Genomic DNA, 18,866 nt, shown 5'->3' with positions numbered 1-18,866 from the left:
GTACCTGGCTGCTCCCGATTGGCTAAGGTAAGCCTCTCGCCCTTCCTAATTGGAAGCTGAGACTGGGAGTGCACGCCCTTTCCGTCGTAGAGTTTGGTTGAACCTGAGGCGCGGGGGAGAAGTGGGGAAACTGGAATTTCCCGCGGAGCTGACGGCGCTTGCTCTCCCCCTACTCGTTTTAATTCCACGCGCTCCAAAATATCCGCCATGGAGAAATCTTGGTAATGACCTAATCCCCGTAAGCATCCCAGGAACACATCTGACCCCTGCCCTAATCCCTCCCCTCCCCGCCGCCGAGGGAGAATTATGGGTAATTGATTTTTCTGGTTCCCCCAGAGAATTCTGGGTAACTAGTTATTTCCTTCACGTCCCCCTACCCCCCGCCCCAACTGTGGGTAACTGGCCAGTCTTATTTTCCCCTAGCGAATCCTGGGTAGCATTGCAGAGGATTCTGGGAAACTGACTTACCTTGTTCTGCCCTTTCAACCATCTACCCCTATCCCTAATTCTGGGAAACAAGCACTTTACCCACCTCTACCTAACCCCTACCCCCACAGTTGCTGCTCCTGACATTGATGGTTCAGGGATGAACCAGGCAAGTGAGCAGCCCTGAAGGAGGGTGAAAAGGAAGTCAGGGATTAAGTTAACTAGTGGGGTCCTGGGAGTTCAGAGTACCTTAGAGGAGAAGAGCAAGGGACAACACCTTCTCCCACCTCTACCCCAGTGCCGATTCCCTTCCTGCCTGTTTCATCCCCTGCCTTGTATTCTTACATCTTCTGCCTGCCTCGTCTCCGTCCTGCCAGTAAAACCTAGAACACACTCAATACAAGTACCTGGGCCTACCCGTGACTTAGCTCCGTCTTTCCCTTTGCAGGTCAGGATGTCCATTCTAGGTCCAGTGATGTCCTGCTGATTGGGTCAGGCATCCAAAGGGGCTGTGGCAAGGGAGGGTGTGTGACACGGGTCAGTCTGCTGCTATCGTCATCATCACCATCATGAACTTCGAGGGTCTGGACCCTGGACTTGCAGAGTATGCCCCGGCCATGCATTCTGCCCTGGATCCTGTCCTGGATGCCCACCTGAACCCGAGTCTGCTACAGAACGTGGAGCTGGACCCGGAGGGAGTGGCCCTAGAGGCTCTTCCAGTCCAGGAGTCAGTGCACATAATGGAAGGTGTCTACTCTGAGTTGCACAGTGTGGTGGCTGAAGTGGGTGTGCCTGTCTCCGTCTCCCACTTTGACTTGCACGAGGAGATGCTGTGGGTGGGAAGCCATGGGGTAAGAACTGTACCCCTTTGAAAGGGCTGAAAGGAGATATTGGGGGTCTCTTACCTGGTTTTAGCCCAAGAACAACTGCTTTGCAGGGAGCCAGAACTGAGTTGAGGTGATGGAGTTAGCTGGGTTTCTAAATCAAGCCAAGAGGAAGGGAGGGGAGGGAGAAGGAGGGAGTCATAGAATGTAGAGATGGATTACATCGGTGTTCTTATTCAGAAGGTATCCCACTTCTTCCACAATTTGTCCATTCCATGCTTTGATTAATCTTGATAACTACGCATTCAGTTAGTCTATAGCCATCTGAATACAGTCTCTAATGCTCTTCCTCTGTTTTCCATTTTTATAACTATAGGATGTTTTCTTTTTGACCATGCCAGCCGCTTTGGGGATCTTAGTACCCCTGACCAGAGATCAAACCCGGGCCTGGGCAGTGAAAGCATGGAGTCCTAACCACTGGACAGGCAGGGAATTCCCTAATTACAGAATGTTTAACTCCTGTTTCTGCACATATTACATGGAATCATTTTGTCTTTGGCTGACTTTAATCTCTCCAGGAGCAGTTATCATTGTTCATTTTTAAAAATGTATCCATATTGCCAATATGCTCGGGAGCCCAAAGATTTTGGAAGAAATAACATGGTGTCCATGGTTTATTTACTTTCCATAGGATGTGAATTGTTTTTCTGTTGGAAAGAGTGAATTTTTTGGTAATACATTCATTTCAGTAGGCACTGTCTACTGCTAGACTAGGCTCAGGGAATAAAGCTTAATAAAACATAATCTTTGCCCTCAAGGAGGTCACAGGACAATGAAGGAAAAAACCCAAGTATATGAATGTAATTTTATGGCATTTTATTTTATTTTTTATTTTTTTTAATTTTATGGCATTTTAAAAGAAACTAAAATGTGTTTAACTTAATAATTATGAATTTGGGATATGAACTTAATAAATGCCAGTGTGAAAATACGTACTGATGTTGGTGAGCAAAGAAGAGAATTAGAGGATCTCCAGAAGGAAGTGACACCTGAGCTCAGTCTTGAGAGATGCGTAGGAGCCAGATGAAAAAGGGGGAAATTCCGTTTTGGGAAAAGCAGTGGAATAAACAATGATTCCCAAGCTAGTACACAGCTTGGTGATTGCACAGTGCAGGAACTACAAGCAGGTAGGGTTTACTGGAATGGAAGATGAAGCTGAAGAGTTAAAGACTTCTCTTCAGCCAATGTTTTTGAGCACCTTTTAGGTGCCAGACCTTGTTCTGAAGTCTAAGTTTTGAATAAGCATTTTAAAAGGCAACAAATATATTTATGACATATCCTTAAGAAAAATAGAATCCATAAGAAAAGTACCGTGGAGTTAGGGGGTTGAGGTATTGAAAGATGTGAGGTATTGCTGTTTTAGATATATGGTCAAGGGAAGGGCTTTCCGATAAAGGCACACTTGAGTGGAGACCTGGATGCAGGCCAGGATGTCCATTCTAATCTCCCTGGAAGGAAGGGAAGGAACCATGCAGTTGTCTGTGGGAGGACAGTCTGGAAAGCCTTATAAGCTCTGTTAAAAGAGCTTGGACTTGATTCTTTAGTTCACTAAAGGTTTTTATCCAGAATGACAAGGTCCAGTTTGCATCTTAGGTGGAGTGCTTAAGTAGCAGTATAGAGTTTGATTTAAGGAGGATGGGATAGGACTCCATGAGGTCAGTGCACAGAATTTTGTAGTAGTTCACCTAAAATGTGATGAAGCCCTGAATGAAGCACTATAGAGATTTATATGTCAGAACAGATTTGGCAAGTATTTAGGAAGTTAAATTTAAGTCGACTACCAGTGACTTACTCCACTGGGTAGATCATGGTACCATAGGGAATACAGTTAAGAAGAATTGAAATGGGGGAAAATGGTGAGTTTTATTTAGGATGTAATGAGTTTGTGTTCTCATGGAATAGCTAAAGAGAGGCATGTGGTAGGTATTTGGATGTACAAGTCTGAAACTTGAGGCAATGGTCTGGGCTAGGGGAAAAAATCCGGTTTAAGCTGAATGTTTAAACCTTAAGAGTGGGTAAAATTAGGAAGACAAGTAGGGTGAGAAGATGGTGGGCTTGGAATAGTCACGTTTCAAGAGTGGTCATAAGGGTTGCACATAAGGAGAAGATATGAGCTAAGAGTCAGGAGAGAAACCAGGAGTGGATGATGTCATAGGAGCCAAGGGTGGCATGAGTTTCAGTCTCTCTGTTCTAGCCTGTGACCCACAGTACACATTTCCCAGATGGCTTGTGGAGATGAGGACTTGACTGTGGGACACAAGACTGCCACCTGGCCAGTGGAGGATTGGACCTGTGTCCCTAACCTTCTGAGTACTGTTCTAACAAACTGAGGCATTACCTTTTCAGCAGGGTCATTGTGAGGATAAAATGAGGTAGAGTTTATAAAAGTACTTTGTAAAGTATTAAATGAACATAAGATAGTATTCTCAGTGTTTTTATCATAACATATAAATATCTTTATATTTAAAGATACTGTATCATATTATATAAGATTGGTGCCCAGCTTTATGCCTTAGTCACTGCCAGCCAGAAAGGCCAGGCAAGAATGGAGGAAAAACTGAGCAATGTCTAGTTCTCTGATTTGTATCTGGGATAGCCTTGCCGCTCCAGTCAGGGTGTCTCTCATCTTTTCATCCACTACAGGGCCATGCCACATCATTTTTCGGCCCAACTTTGGAGCGCTACTCATCATTTCAGGTCAATGGCAGTGACGACATCCGCCAGATCCAGAGCCTGGAGAATGGCATCCTTTTTCTTACCAAGAACAACCTCAAGTATATGGCCCGAGGGGGCCTCATTATATTTGATTACCTGTAAGTGGCTTCTTACCTCTGGACTGGGGAAGGGGATCCCTTACAGAGTGGGAAGGGTAAAGGATTGGAAACTTTGGAAACCCTGGCCCCTGAGCTTTTCATCTCCCACAGGCTGGATGAGAGTGAAGATATGCACAGCCTGTTGCTGACTGACAGCAGCACTCTGCTCATTGGTGGGCTGCAGAACCACATATTAGAGATTGACCTGAACACTGTCCAGGAGACTCAGAAGGTACAAGTGGGACGCAGGCAGGGCCTGAGGTTATTGGGGGCAGTATAAACTGGAAATGCCTATGATGCTCATATGACCTTTCTGTTCCTTTGGTCTGTGGGAAGAATCATTCTCACCGGTTTCTCCCGCTTCCCTCACAGTACACAGTTGAGACACCTGGAGTCACTATCATGAGACAGACGAATCGCTTCTTCTTCTGTGGCCACACATCTGGCAAGGTGAATGACTAAGTTCCATTTTTCCTCCCACCTTGGGGCTCTGTTTCACCAGATATGTGATTGGGCTCTGTTTTTTACTCAATTCTGGGGCTCAGTAGTTGGGGAGGTGGGAGGAGTGAATTGAGTTCCTACTCAGCCATGTTATACTATGAGATTATCTTTGAGCCTGATATTTTCTGTGGTAAGTGGGGTATCTTAGAGGCAAAAGGGTAAACAAGTTCTCTTTGGGGTCCCTTCCAGATCATGGCTTCTCTTTTTGGTTTTTTTTGTGCTTTAATTGCCTGTATTGTGGTGCTAGTGGTATAGAACCTGCCTGCCAGTGCAGGAGACATAAGAGACGTGGGTTCAATCCCTGGGTCAGAAAGATCCCCTGGAGGAGGGCATGGCACCCCACTGCAGCATTCTTGCCTGGAGAATCCCATGGACAGAGGAGCCTGGCAGGGCTCACATAGAGTTGGGCTGACTGCAGCGACTTGGCACACACACATTGTAGAGCCTTAGTTCTTTTGGCAGGGGCCTCACAGGGTTAGGCAGATGGTGGGTCCTATTCCTGATAACAGTGCTGGCAGATAACGAAGATCTCTCTTCTTCAGGTTTCTCTGCGAGATCTCCGTACTTTTAAGGTGGAACATGAGTTCGATGCCTTCTCAGGGAGCCTGTCAGATTTTGACGTGCATGGCAACCTGCTGGCCACCTGTGGCTTCTCCAGCCGCCTTACTGGTCTGGCCTGTGACCGTTTCCTCAAAGTTTATGATCTACGCATGATGCGTGCCATCACACCACTTCAAGTTCACGTGGATCCTGCCTTCTTACGCTTCATCCCTACATATACTTCTCGTCTTGCTATCATCTCCCAGTCAGGTATGAAGGGGACATAGGATGGGATAAGAGTCGATGAATGAAAGAGAGGATCTAGGAGCAAGAAGGAGTGTACTCCCTGAAATTTTTTTGCTGGGAAAAAAGTAACCTTTCTAAGGGGTCTCAGGGTCTCACTTAGGTTTGGTAAGAGATTAGAGCTTTTATTTTCTCCCTGGATGTGAAGAGCACATATGCAAACAATACAGGTAGAGCAGGCAGACAACTAGAGAACTGGTCTCCAGTGGGTAGCAAACCTCCTTGTGATTTATGGGAGGCACCAGATGGTATTTCCTCTTATCTCTAGGCATGGATTTGGGGCCCATCTTTTCTTGAACCAGGGGAAGAGAGTAGGAAGGGCATAACAAGATGGCTCCCTTTCACCTTCCAGGGCTCAGTGGGCTTCCTCCTCCCTCCTAGGGCAGTGCCAGTTTTGTGAGCCCACAGGCCTGGCCAACCCAGCAGACATCTTTCATGTGAATCCTGTGGGACCTCTGCTAATGACGTTTGATGTGTCAGCCAGCAAGCAGGCCCTCGCTTTTGGGGATTCTGAGGGCTGTGTGCACCTCTGGACTGATTCCCCTGAGCCTTCCTTCAACCCGTACTCCCGTGAGACCGAGTTTGCTTTGCCCTGTCTCGTGGACTCACTGCCGCCTCTGGACTGGAGCCAGGACCTACTGCCTCTTTCCCTCATCCCTGTCCCGCTCACCACTGACACGCTTCTCTCTGATTGGCCTGCTGCCAACTCTGCTCCAGCTCCCAGGTTGTACCTCCCATCTGGGCCGAAAGGAGGGAGGGGGAAAGGGCCAAGATACCAGGAGTCTCGGCAAGCCCTGTTACTATTCTCCTTCTTTCCTGATTGTTGTCTACTCTTAGTATTTTTTTTTCTGGTCCCTTGGGGATTGGGAATTGGATGGGCAGACACCACAGTCTTCAAGCCCTAGAACTATACTACATTATAGGCGAGCACCGCCTGTGGATGCAGAGATTCTGCGCACCATGAAGAAGGTGGGCTTCATCGGCTATGCACCCAATCCCCGCACCAGGCTGCGAAATCAGGTTTGTTCAGAGGGGAGAGGGTCAGCCCCCGCCCCAGCCCATTGGTGTTTCTCCTTTGTCTTTAGTAATTCTCCCTAGTTTTTGTTTTTAGTCAGTCAACAAAGGTTTTTGAAGCCTACTGAATTGGAAGTATTATACTAGGTGTTAGGGTTCAGATACATAAGAGATAGGGTCCTTGCTCTTTAGAGCTTTAGTGTTTGGTTGTTGAAGATAAGACCTATCCATGGCAGAAGTTATTTATGCTTTATCATTAAATGCTAAAGGAATGTTAGAAGCAGTCAGTGTTAGAGCTGTTTAGAGAGAAAAGGGTACTCTGGTCAGAGGCTAGACTGGTCAGAAAGGGCATACTCCACGAGGTGGGTGTTGAGCTGGAAGGATGAAAGACGGGTAAGTAGATAGTAACGGGAGCCTTTCAGGATGAGAGAACAGTGTTAGTAGAGGTCTCAGGAGGTCTAACTGACAGGGACCATGTTGGACCGGCTGTTAGTGTTGGGAATCAATGAGAAATGAAGTTTTGAACGGGCCTGGTTGTGAAACCTTGTGCGTACCAGTGTACAGCGGAAGCAGTGCACCAAAAAGGCCATGCTGTGGGGGTTAGCTCGGTGGCGGTGTGCTGAACTGAGTGGATTGGGGTGGGGGACCCACTGTGGAAGCATCGGTATCGTCCAGCTGTGATGAGGTAGGGTGATGGCAGTGGGAATGAAAAGGCAGCGGTGGATGCCGAAAACCCCATGAAATTATTAGGTTCGGGACTTGGTGATTGCTTCAGTGTTGGAATAAAAGGTAGGCGGGCCCAAGATCATTATACATCCAACAAGGGTACCTCTTTTTAAAAACCCTAGATTCCTTACCGACTCAAGGAGTCTGACAGTGAATTTGACAGCTTCAGCCAGGTCACTGAGTCACCAATAGGGCGGGAAGAGGAGCCACATCTCCACATGGTCTCTAAGAAGTACCGCAAGGTGCTGGGGGATACCAAGGAAGGGGCCCTCTGGGATGTGGGGGCAGGTTCCTGGGAAAGGTGGTCATCGGAGAAAGGATTGAAGGGCTCATTCAAGAAGCCTTTGCCTATCCCTCTGGACTTGGGAAGGGTCTGGGGGGAGGTTATGGTTACTGCAGAGATTTAGGGGGCTCTGAGGACATCTTCATCTTGCTCAGACTATTTCTGCCTCAGGTGACCATCAAATACTCCAAGCTAGGGCTGGAGGACTTTGACTTCAAGCACTACAATAAGACGCTGTTTGCTGGATTGGAGCCCCACATCCCCAATGCCTACTGTAACTGCATGATCCAGGTAAGGCTGGGTATTCCCACGACTGGAAGATGGCTACTGCTTTTCTTCTCTCTGGGCCCCTCAACCCCTCTTTTTCCAGGTCTCCCTAACCAAGTGGCCAAGTCCACTATAGTCTCCTCTGCCATTCTTTCTTGCCCCACAGCCTGCAAGTCCCCCATGAGCTCCTCTTCTTCAGTGGACTCAAGCTTTGTGTTCTCCACCATCTCTTAGCCTTCCCACCGCTCCTTCTCCCTGTGCCAGTTGTCTGCATCAGATCTCCTGCTCTTCCCTCCAGGTGCTCTATTTCCTGGAGCCTGTGCGCTGTCTAATCCAGAACCACCTTTGCCAGAAGGAGTTCTGCCTGGCCTGCGAGCTGGGCTTCCTCTTCCACATGTTGGACCTCTCCCGAGGCGACCCCTGTCAGGTCAGTGCCTGGAGACCTGGGACAATAAAAGGGGAAAGGAGGGGGATAGTAGGCAGGGTCATCACTCTTGCCAGTAATCACAGAAGAGGAAATAACCCTTTTCCACCGACACACTTCCTGGATTCCAGGGCAGTAATTTTCTTCGAGCATTCCGCACCATTCCTGAGGCCTCAGCCCTTGGTCTGATTTTGGCTGACTCAGATGAGGCTTCGGGCAAGGGCAACCTGGCCAGGCTCATTCAGAGGTGGAACCGTTTCATTCTCACGCAACTTCATCAAGATTTGCAGGAGCTGGAAGTACCCCAGGCTTACCGAGGTGCTGGAGGCAGGTATGGAATAGTTAAAGTCACCACGGCAGGCCCCTTTGTGACTAAAAGGGTGTCCTGACTCCCTCAGTGTGCATATCTTGCCCTGTCCACTCTTAGCAGCTTTTGCTCATCGGGGGACTCTGTCATTGGGCAGCTGTTCAGCTGTGAGATGGAAAATTGCAGCCTCTGCCGCTGTGGCAGTGAGACCGTGCGAGCCTCATCCACACTGCTCTTCACGCTCTCTTACCCTGAGGGTAGCAACAGTGGTATACCCTGCAGCCGGGGTGGGGGGGTGCTCCCCCAGGTGTCCTGAAACATCAAGGAGAAGGGTGTTGGGGGGCTCACGGTGGGGATAGGGAGGACCTGGAGTGAAGCATCCAGTTTCCCCTCAGATAAAACCGGGAAGAACTGTGACTTTGCTCAGGTGTTGAAGCGAAGCATCTGCCTGGAGCAGAATACACAGGCCTGGTGTGACAACTGTGAAAAGTACCAGCCCACGGTGAGTGGGCGCTTGCCCTGGGCCAGAGTCCTGCCACATGGGGGACTCAGCTGTGGTCTCATCTGGGACAGACTAGGTCAGCACCACCATCCAGAGATCTCTAGTGGGTGGGAAGAACCCCAGTTGGAGGAAGCAGATCCAGGCCTAAACTGTTCCCGTCCAGGTTTCTTTCCCAGTGGGCCTCCTGCCATTCCTTGTTTGTTTCATTCTCTCAGATCCAGACCCGCAACATCCGCCATCTGCCAGATATTCTTGTCATCAACTGTGAGGTGAACAGTTTGAAAGAAGCTGATTTCTGGAGGATGCAGGCTGAGGTCAGGACTTAGGTTGGAAATAGAGTGCTAGGAGTACTTTTTAGTTTTCTTCCTCTTTTAACCTCCATATATGATTCATGTTCTCCGAGGAACTGGATGTTTTCTCCTTGTGTGCAGGTTGCCTTCAAGATGGCAATAAAGAAGCATAGTGGGGAAATCTCCAAGAATAAGGAGTTTGCTTTGGCTGATTGGTAGGTATTGTCTGTAGAGTGGTCAAAGGATTGAACTACCCAGTGGCCCCTCTTGTCACTGGTCAGATCTCCTTAGAACAAATTTCCAATTCTCCTGTCCTGATAGGAAGGAACTAGGCAGTCCAGAGGGCATACTGATGTGTCCCTCCATTGAGGAGTTGAAGAATGTCTGGCTTCCTTTCTCCATTCAAATGAAGATGACCAAGAACAAAGGGCTGGATGTTTGCAATTGGACTGATGGGGATGAGATGCAGGTTGTTGAAAAACTGGGAAGAGGAGGGGGAATAAGGGAAAGAAGGTTGGGGAATTCCCTGGTGGTCCAGTGGTTAGGACTCGGTGCTTTCACTGCTGGGGCCCTGGGTTCAATTCCCTGGTCAGGGAACTAAAATCCCATAAGCCTTGTGGCATGACCAAAAAACAAAAGGGAGAGATGGGGCAGAAGCAGGGCAAGGGAAAGGTGGAACTTTTAGTTTCCCTTAGTATAGGGGGAAAAAGAGAATAAGGCCTAGTATTCACCAGCTATGGGCTTTTGTAGAGTGACTCAGTTCAGTGCTGGGAGTCATAGTTAGGCTAGGATGGAAAGAACCCAACCTGGTCCCCTATCCCCATCCCCCAAGCTCCCTGTCCTCTATCCCCATTCCCCTTCCTTCCCCACCCTTAAACTTAGCTTAGCAGCCTGGGTACCCCCCTCACAGTGGGGCCCAGCCAGGGCAGAGGAAGAGCATGGTGTCTATGTGTATGACCTGATGGCAACTGTGGTACACATCCTGGACTCACGCACAGGGGGCAGCCTGGTGGCTCACATCAAAGTTGGAGAGACCTACCACCAGCGCAAGGAGGTGAGTGAGGTAATACAGGGCAGGAATATTCCTGGTGGTAGCCACAGTGGAATCCCAGTTCTGTCCTTATCTTGAGTCTGAGCCAGAATGCTCTAGCCATCACTTTGGCATCCTCTGTATCTCCACAGGGTGTTACCCACCAGCAGTGGTATCTCTTCAACGACTTTCTCATTGAACCTATCGATAAGGTTAGTTGTAACACATTCCATTCCCCCTTGCATCTCCCCTTTCCCTGGCATCCTCATCTTCAGTACCCAAGAGAATGCCAGGCAGATTCAGGAGGAGGGATGGGTCCTCAGTAGTAAAAAGCATTAGCAAAGCTAAATATAGCACCTGAGTCCTTCTCTCTGACTTGGGATAAAGGGGAAGAAAGGCGTATATGTCGACCATTAGGTGCTTTTTCTTTTATAGCATGAAGCTGTGCAGTTTGACATGAATTGGAAAGTGCCTGCTATCCTTTATTACATTAAAAGGAATCTTAATTCCAAATACAACCTGAACAGTAAGTAGTATAGCATAGACCCAAGGGTGTGAGCAATAAGATTCATCTTCAGGAAGAGATCTGGAAAACAGCTTATTAGGATTGGCAACCAGTGTTAATATTTCCAGGGACAGTAGAGTCATTCTGCTCATCAGGCCTTAAATTTAGAAGCTGGGGATCCTGAGGGTGTAGTGGGAACAGGTGATGAGGGGTGATATCTGAAAATGGCTAAGGTTATGATTTTGAGCTTATCTCCAAGTAAGGATCTCTTCTTTTGTGTGTGTGTGGTAATAAACTATATTATTCTAGACTTTCTTTTTTTTTAATTCTGGATTTTCTAAGGTAAAGTCCAAAGTGAAAATCTCACTCCTTTCTGTTTTGTTTTGTTTTTTTCTTAGCATATTTCTTGGTAATTTCTGATTTGACCTGTTTGTTGGCCTGTTTTGTTCATCAGACATGATCTTTTTAGTCACATGCTTCGATTACTGGGATCACAGTGTAGACCCAGTCTGTAGTCAGCCACTCTGGTTTCCCTCCCCTGGTCACTTCCCTCTCCACAGCCATCTGTCTTCTGGATTCTCCCCTCCAGTTAAGAATCCTATTGAGGCAAGTGTTCTGCTGGCTGAAGCCTCATTAGCACGGAAGCAGCGGAAAACACATACTACTTTTATTCCCCTGATGCTGAATGAGATGCCACAGGTTGGGGACTTGGTGGGCCTGGACGCTGAGTTTGTCACCCTTAATGAGGTAACCAAGACCAAAAGAGTGGGGTGTTAGAACATAACTCTGGGGAAATCAGGAGTCACAAGCATTTTTCTGGTTTCCTTATGAACTCTTATATAGGAAGAAGCAGAGCTGCGCAGTGATGGCACCAAGTCTACCATCAAGCCAAGCCAGATGTCAGTGGCGAGGATTACCTGCGTTAGGGGCCAGGGACCCAATGAGGGTATCCCCTTCATTGATGACTACATCTCTACCCAGGAGCAGGTATTAGGATGTGGATGTGCAAATGTGACAGACCCTGTGCTTCTACAGAAGGCCCTAGAACCTGGGGACGAATGGCAGGGGGAACTGTGCATTTCGCTTCTTGTGTGACTTGACCTTTTCTGTATCCCTAGGTGGTAGATTACTTGACTCAGTACTCAGGGATAAAGCCAGGAGACCTTGATGCCAAGATTTCCTCTAAGCACCTCACAACTCTAAAGTCTACCTACTTAAAGCTTCGTTTTCTCATAGACATTGGAGTCAAGTTTGTGGGTCACGGTCTGCAAAAGGACTTCCGGGTCATCAACCTCATGGTTTGGGCAGGGCTCTTTTAAGAGTCTTTCTTTGTGCGGGCCCCCCAGGGTATACATTGTGTTTTGGGAAAATGGGAAATTATGGATCCCCTGCACTCAGTATCCCACTGTTTTATCCCTGGCAGGTGCCGAAGGACCAAGTCCTTGACACTGTTTATCTATTTCACATGCCCCGGAAACGAATGATTTCCCTGCGATTCCTTGCTTGGTACTTTCTAGGTGAGTTCCTCTGCCTTGTACATCCTTGTGTGGAACAACAGCATGAAAATGTGTGAGAGGCCAAGGGGAATAGGGATAACCCTAAATTACTGGTGAGAGTTACAGGTGGATTTAATTAGCTTCAGTATCCCTTTTGTGCACTAGGGATGGTGTTTGGCTCTTTCCCTTAACGGCAGTCAGGGATTTTTTGTTTATTGAGAGTGGGGATATGAGTAGAGGACATATTCTTACCTTCCTTTGCTAGGTCCCAAACTATTCCACCTCTGCTTCCCCTAGACCTGAAGATTCAAGGGGAGACCCATGACAGTATTGAGGATGCCCGCACAGCCCTTCAGCTTTACCGAAAGTATCTGGAACTAAGCAAAAATGGCACTGAGCCTGAGTCCTTCCACAAAGTTCTCAAGAGCCTTTACGAGAAAGGTCGAAAGATGGACTGGAAGGTGCCTGAGCCTGAGGGCCAGACAAGTCCCAAGAGTAAGGCCTGGGATGGGACAGGGGAAACTGGCCTGGGTGGGTTGTGAAGATTATAGCCACCATAATAAGAACAATGAAAGTGAAAGTGAAGTCGCTCAGTCATGTCCGAGTCTTTTCAACCCCATGGACTGTAGCCTGCCAGGCTCCTCTGTCCATGGGATTCTCAGGCAAGAATACTAGAGTGGGTTGCTGTTTTTTTCCTTTGCCAAATAAGAACAATGGTGATGTTAAAACAGTACCATGCCAGCCTTCTGTTTGTAATAGAAAGCACTTAACGGTTTACAAAGCACTTATTCCTTCCAATATTCAGTGAAATCAGAAATCAGTTTTATTATTGAAGCTCTCTATTGGTCCTAACCTTCTCTTTCCCAATTCTAAAAAGTTTGGGGGAGGTCCATGCCTTTTTTTCTCCTGCATTTTTCCTTCATAAGAAATGTCCCAGGTGCTTTTTCTCCTGACTCACCTTAGGAGTCAATGCTCTTGGTTTTGTCTCTGACAGATGCAGCTGTCTTCTCTTCAGTGCTGGCACTCTGACCTCATGCTCTCCCAACGAACAGCTCCCTCCCTTTAGTGTTCTGTGGCCCCAGAACTGGGAGATGAGTTCTCAAGTTTGCTATACCCTGTATACTCCCAGAATTGGACTTGCTCAGGGTCTACAGATGGTGCTATTAATAGAACTGGAATGCAGCAGGAAGGTCTAGGAGCCAGATTACTTTTTCATCCTTTGCAAAATAGTGGGCCAGAAACAGCCTGGAATTGACCCAGATGGAAAGTAATTCGTGTTCTTAATAATTATCCTGGGTAATTAATATACAGGTAAAGAAGCTCCTGGAACCAAAACGCTCAGTTCCTACTGAAGTCCCGGACACTGATAGGATACAACAGAAACTCAAGACCTAGCCTAAGTCTGGCTGCTTGAGGGTTGCCCAGAGGGGCCAGCATTTAGAGTCTGGTGGTCCCAGCAAACCAGTGTTGCCATCATCATCATTGCCAAAAGGGCCTTTGAGTCCTAGACAAAGCTTGGCTGCTGGCTTCACTCCTGCTGACAGCTGAGAAACCTGTCTTCCATCCACTCTCCTGTCCCAAGTTTTGTTTTCTTGCTATTTTTTTAAAATTCTTGTTTTAAACTGCATGTTTTGTAAAATAAAAACAAAAATATTATTGAGTGTCATCTATTTCATTAGAAATATCTGCACGTGGGGTTCTCTGACTTCAGCCTCCTCTCCTTTGTGTTGGCTTTTTATTGGGTTGGCCAAGAAATTCCTTCAGCTTTTGAGTAAAAATAAAGGACACATTTTTCATTTTCACCAATAACTTGGTTGAACAGCCATTTTGTTTCACTACCTTCTGCCATTTTTCAAGCAACTCCATAATTCCATTTTCCCAAAACTTTTCTTTTTGAACAAAGGACTGTTCCAGGTGCCTTGTACAGTCTTCCAGAGAATTGAAATTTTTTTCACTAAGAGAATTTTGTAAAGACCAAAATTAATGGAAATCCAAAGGTGCAATGTCTGGTGAATACAACAGATGCATCAGAACTTCCCAGCCAAGCTGGAACAGTTTTTGCCTGGTCATCAAAGCCTTGCGTTATCCTAATGGAAGACTATGTTTTTTCTGTTAATTCAGGACACTTTTCATTGAGTGCTGGTGTCAGCTGGTCTAACTGGGAGCAGTACTTGGAATTGTTTGGTTTTCTGGAAGGAGCTCATAATAGAGAACTCCCCATCCCACACAACTTCACCTTCTTTGTATAAGGACCAGCCTTTGGTGTAGTTGGTGGTGATTCATTTTGCTTGTGCTATGATCTTTTTTGTGTCACGTTATTGTACAGTATTCACTTTTCATTGCTCATCACAATTTGTTTTAAAAACAAGGTTTTGGAACTTCCCTGGTTGTCCATTGGGTAAGACTGCGCTTCCACTGCAAGGGGCACAGGTTCGATCCCTGGCCAGGGAAGTTCTGCATGCCTCCAAGTGTGGCCAAAAAAGAATACGGAACGTTTTCATTAGGGTTAGTAGAGAATCGCATGTGGAAATATAGCCAAGAAGGTAATGTTTTGGGTTTTTTTTTTCCACTTAACATATGTGGAACCCAAACAACAAAACAACCAAGCTGGTGCAAATTATTTTCAATGTCTGATTTGGATTCTTCTAAAAAATCTCTTCACTGATTTGGATATTTTGAGTATGTCAGCTGTCTTCCCTTGTGGTATAACATTGATTGTTCTCAATGTCTTGATTGATTGCTATCAACCTCAACTGGCCTACCCAACCGTGGAGCATCCTCCAGCAAGAAATCTCCAGCCGAGATCTTTGCAAACCACTTTTGACACATTTCATCAATCACAGCGCCTTCTCCACACACAACACACATCTTTTTGCGTTTCAGTTGCATTTTTTTTTCTCTCGAAACAAGCAATATGCCAAAAGTGTTGCTTTCTTTTTTCATCTTAAATAGTAAAATGGCTACACAAAAATTAACCAATTTTGCTAAGTATTTTTAGTGCATGCTGATATGACAACTGTCACACTACAATCTAACAAAATTACTTCAAATGAAGTTAAAGAAAACTAAGCACTACTACAGACATCTTACATGAAACAAACCAAAGGAACTCTTTTGGAAACCCAATATTACAAGTGGAAAAAACTAAGTCAAAGTCTCACCCATGAAGATAAAATTCTCAAGTCCAAAATTCAGGATATTGGAGAAGTATGTCATTCCTGGGCAGTTAGGCCTTTGGTGTGCCTGCCTAGAACCCTAGGGTCGGATTCTTTTAAGAGGTGCAGTATGGTTTCCCCGTTTTGTGCAAAATGTGAGTTGGAGAAACTGACAAACTACAGGTCCCAGGAATCTTAAAACCTGTAGCTACTAACAAAGTATCAGTGTGGTGATGTGGTGCTTCCTGGGAGATGTAGTTTCCCGGGTATTAAAACCAGGGATTCTCACTGGCTAGCCGCATTACCTTTCTTTTAGAAGGTCCGAGCCCACCTAGATTGGCGTGTGCGAGCCTGACCGCCTCCGCGCAAGACGTCAGGCTCTGACCCTGCTTCAAGCCACTCCTATTCTTCGGCTGACCTCTGATGGTCACGTGGAGCTCCTCGCCACGCAAGTCTGGGTCCTGCGATCCACCGGGGTCCTTGCTGTCTGGGAGCCACTCCTAAGCTGCCTGTTCGCGCGAGAGTTTGGAGGGGCGGGTTTGGGGTCGGTCTCCGGTGTGCGACGCGTACTGTAGCGCCTCTGAGCCCTGCTTAGGAATCCACTTAGGACTCGAGGAGCTGGCTCAGGCAGTCACCGGGGCACCCCGTGTCTGGAGCGCGCAGCAGCGCTCTGGAGAAGCCTGGACAGCCCCGCTCCCCCGCAGCCAGGTGCTAGGGTCGGGAGCTAAAGTGAGAGGTCGGCTGTCTTCCAGTGTCTGGGCCACGGCGGCGGCCCTGGGAGCAGAGGTGGGATGGATCCGAGTGGCACTGAGGGTCGGGGTTGGACTGGAGCGAAGGCAGTGGTGGGGTCTTTACAAAGGGGGCTGGTCCGCACGGAGGAATAGCTTATAGGCTGGAGGTGGGGATGCACCAGTCTTCGGTGCTGGGTCCAAATAGGCCCTAGTTATTTTGTGCTCTTCTCGCCAGTCAGCCACCTTGCTACCTCTTAGCCAGAATCAGCTACTCTCCTTGCCAGCAGCCCTTCTGTGCCTGTCATCCTTGCTTAATCCCAGCCACCAACCCATGACTGCCACATAGCCCTGTGATCCTAGGCAGCCACCGCTTAAGTACCAACATCTGAGGGCTCACCTGTCGACGTAGTATCTGGAACTAAGACCCAAGTCCCAAGCCTGCTCTCTCACCCACTGCCCCGGGGCCTCCGGGACATCGAGCGCCGGAACAGAGGAGCCCCTTTGTGTCCAGGCCATTTCCTGGAAAGTAGAGCCAGATCACACTGAGGCCTTTGTAGGCTTGGGATGAGGGATGAGGAGGGGTGGTGGTGGCGGCGGGGATTAGAGGCTGACTGGGTGTCGTGGCGGGCGGGGCGGGGCGGGGGAATGGAGTAGGCTTCTCACATCTATGCTTTAAACCCAGGTGGAGCATCCCCATTGCGTCAAAGATGAAAGGCTGGGGTTGGCTGGCCCTGCTTCTGGGAGCCCTCTTGGGAACTACCTGGGCCCGGAGGAGCCAGGATCTACACTGTGGAGGTACAGGCACAGAAGAAGAAATGGGAGGAAGCAGGGTGGGATGGGGAAGATAGAGCCTTGGAGAGGATGGGATCCAAGGCCTGGGAGAAGGATGAGTGGAAGCCCCTAGGTTGATTCCTTTCTCCCCTTACCCCCTTGCATCAGCTTGCAGGGCTCTGGTGGATGAACTTGAGTGGGAAATTGCCCAGGTGGATCCCAAGAAGACCATTCAGATGGGCTCTTTCCGAATCAATCCAGATGGCAGCCAGTCAGTGGTGGAGGTAATTTGACTGTTCCCCCAAATAGCTCACTCTAACTTTGAATGAGAACTCAACTAATGAGATATCTAAAAGATTGGGCTGTTTCATTTGGAAGAGGCTGGAGGCTTGTATCCCATACATTTGCTTCCCTGGCTCCCTAATACAGCAGAAATCCTAATACTTTGTAGAAGTTGTAGAAGTTGTTACAACTTAGCGTGCATGCAACTGTCTGATGCTCTCCTTTTAAGGGCAGGTATTAGCCTCATTTTAATACCAAATAAATAAATAAATAAATAACCTTACAGCCATAAGAATTAAAGAAATTCAAAGGAAGAGAACACATAGTGACCAGGGTTAATCAAAGAGGTCATTTATCTATAATTTGGAAAGACACCTATTTTATTTTTTCCGCTTGTATAATGAGGTAAAATAAGATCACATATTTGAATGGACTTTGTTGTTGTTTAGTAGCTAAGTTGTATCTGACTCTTTGCGATCCCATGGACTGTGGCCCTCCAGGCTCCTCTGTCCATGGGATTTCCCAGGCAAGAATACTGGAGTAGGTTGCCATTTCCTTCTCCAGGGAATCTTCCCCGACCCAGGGATTGAACCCAGGTCTCCTGCATTGGCAGGTAGATTCTTTACTGCTGAGCCACTAGGACTTCAGAATTACACAAATCATAATGGTTTTAAATTGGAGAAGGCTTTTTAGAGTAGGTTGTTCAAGATAGATTTGGAAGGAAAAGTAAGGGTATAAATTATTAATGTACAGAGGTAGAAGAATATGACCCAAGGCTGAGGACATTTCTAGGTGCCTTATGCTCGCTCAGAGGCCCACCTCACAGAGCTGCTAGAGGAAGTATGCGACCGGATGAAGGAGTATGGGGAACAGATCGACCCTTCCACGCACCGCAAGAACTATGTACGTGTCGTGGGCCGAAATGGAGAATCCAGTGAACTGGACCTACAGGGCATTCGAATTGATTCAGACATCAGTGGCACCCTCAAGTTCGCGGTGAGCTATGGGAATGGGTAGCTGATTCTTGAAAATTAGGGGAGTTATTGGAGAGCCCAAGTGGAAATTTGAGTTCATATCCTTCTCCTCCTCTCTGGAGGTGGAGACCAGAGGCTTCCCCTTGCTGGCTTCTCTCACTCCTTTCTCCCTTGGGTTGACAGTGTGAGAGCATTGTGGAGGAGTACGAGGATGAACTCATTGAATTCTTTTCCCGAGAGGCTGACAATGTTAAAGACAAACTTTGTAGTAAGCGAACAGGTAAGCTACGGTCACTTTACCTCCTGTCCTCACATCTCTGTGGAACCTGGCGCATTTTCTAGTGTGTGTCCCACTCCCTGTCCTCCGGCACCCCCCAACACCTCCTCCTCCAGCCTACTCTATGAAGTTAACTTAAGAGTTACTTATGGCTTAGGGACTTGGGTTGATCCTCTGCATTCTCTTCCTATCAGCTTTCAGAATTTGTGGCTCCCTCACCTGAGATACATCGAGGGGAGAGGATGATGGGAGAGTTTTATCATTTTAAAGTCTATGCGGGGGGGTGGGGGACTTCCCTGGTGGGCCAGTGGTTAGGACTCTGCACTTCCACTGCCGGGGGCATGGATTGGATCCCTGGTCAGGAA

At 47.6% G+C, this 18,866-nt stretch overlaps 3 protein-coding genes across 14 annotated transcripts in view; 2 read left to right on the top strand and 1 right to left on the bottom strand.

The window, feature by feature from the left end:
- IL23A (interleukin 23, alpha subunit p19) overlaps positions 1-18,866 on the bottom strand; it is a 33,061-nt gene that overhangs the window by 5,513 nt on the left and 8,682 nt on the right. Inside the window, exon 3 of one of the 5 annotated variants that reach the window (XM_010839235.1) lies at positions 1,332-1,404. The exons of 2 other annotated variants lie outside the window; for them this stretch is intronic. The gene's annotated coding sequence lies outside the window, so the exon portion shown is untranslated. Of the gene's footprint in view, positions 1-4; positions 79-843; positions 913-1,331; positions 1,405-18,866 lie in introns of those variants that run through there. 2 more of the 5 variants (XM_010839234.1, XM_010839233.1) reach the window with 2 other exon arrangements.
- Positions 68-13,967, top strand: PAN2 (PAN2 poly(A) specific ribonuclease subunit). 5 transcript variants are annotated; one of them, XM_010839241.1, is made up of 26 exons: positions 68-221; positions 875-1,277; positions 3,954-4,123; positions 4,235-4,355; positions 4,496-4,573; positions 5,167-5,434; positions 5,849-6,191; positions 6,391-6,487; positions 7,330-7,449; positions 7,662-7,781; positions 8,056-8,184; positions 8,313-8,512; positions 8,609-8,745; positions 8,884-8,990; positions 9,206-9,304; positions 9,422-9,495; positions 9,602-9,749; positions 10,191-10,334; positions 10,463-10,522; positions 10,746-10,836; positions 11,405-11,562; positions 11,659-11,802; positions 11,934-12,113; positions 12,239-12,332; positions 12,609-12,806; positions 13,306-13,967. In XM_010839241.1, the coding sequence occupies exons 2-26, from the start codon at positions 996-998 to the stop codon at positions 13,338-13,340; spliced, it is 3,597 nt and encodes a 1,198-aa protein (XP_010837543.1). In that variant the 5' UTR covers positions 68-221; positions 875-995; the 3' UTR covers positions 13,341-13,967. The 5 variants fall into 5 exon arrangements, with proteins under 5 accessions (XP_010837543.1, XP_010837544.1, XP_010837542.1 ...); XM_010839242.1 differs by lacking the exon at positions 68-221 and having other exon boundaries at positions 983-1,277; positions 8,612-8,745; XM_010839240.1 differs by lacking the exon at positions 68-221 and having other exon boundaries at positions 983-1,277; positions 8,612-8,745; positions 10,191-10,343.
- CNPY2 (canopy FGF signaling regulator 2) overlaps positions 14,922-18,866 on the top strand; it is a 4,348-nt gene continuing 403 nt past the window's right edge. The window contains exons 1-5 of one of the 4 annotated variants that reach the window (XM_010839247.1): positions 14,922-15,914; positions 16,880-16,992; positions 17,137-17,252; positions 18,043-18,246; positions 18,408-18,504. In XM_010839247.1, the coding sequence (XP_010837549.1) occupies positions 16,905-16,992; positions 17,137-17,252; positions 18,043-18,246; positions 18,408-18,504 (505 nt within the window). In that variant the 5' untranslated portion in view covers positions 14,922-15,914; positions 16,880-16,904. Of the gene's footprint in view, positions 16,253-16,879; positions 16,993-17,136; positions 17,253-18,042; positions 18,247-18,407; positions 18,505-18,866 lie in introns of all 4 variants that reach the window. The other 3 variants (XM_010839246.1, XM_010839244.1, XM_010839245.1) reach the window with 3 other exon arrangements.

This window comes from Bison bison, unplaced genomic scaffold, assembly GCF_000754665.1.
Source record: "Bison bison bison isolate TAMUID 2011002044 unplaced genomic scaffold, Bison_UMD1.0 scf7180017864115, whole genome shotgun sequence".
Classification (NCBI taxonomy): domain Eukaryota; kingdom Metazoa; phylum Chordata; class Mammalia; order Artiodactyla; family Bovidae; genus Bison; species Bison bison.
The sequence above is the reverse complement of the archived record's forward strand: the minus strand, read 5'-3'. Positions and strand labels throughout refer to the sequence as shown.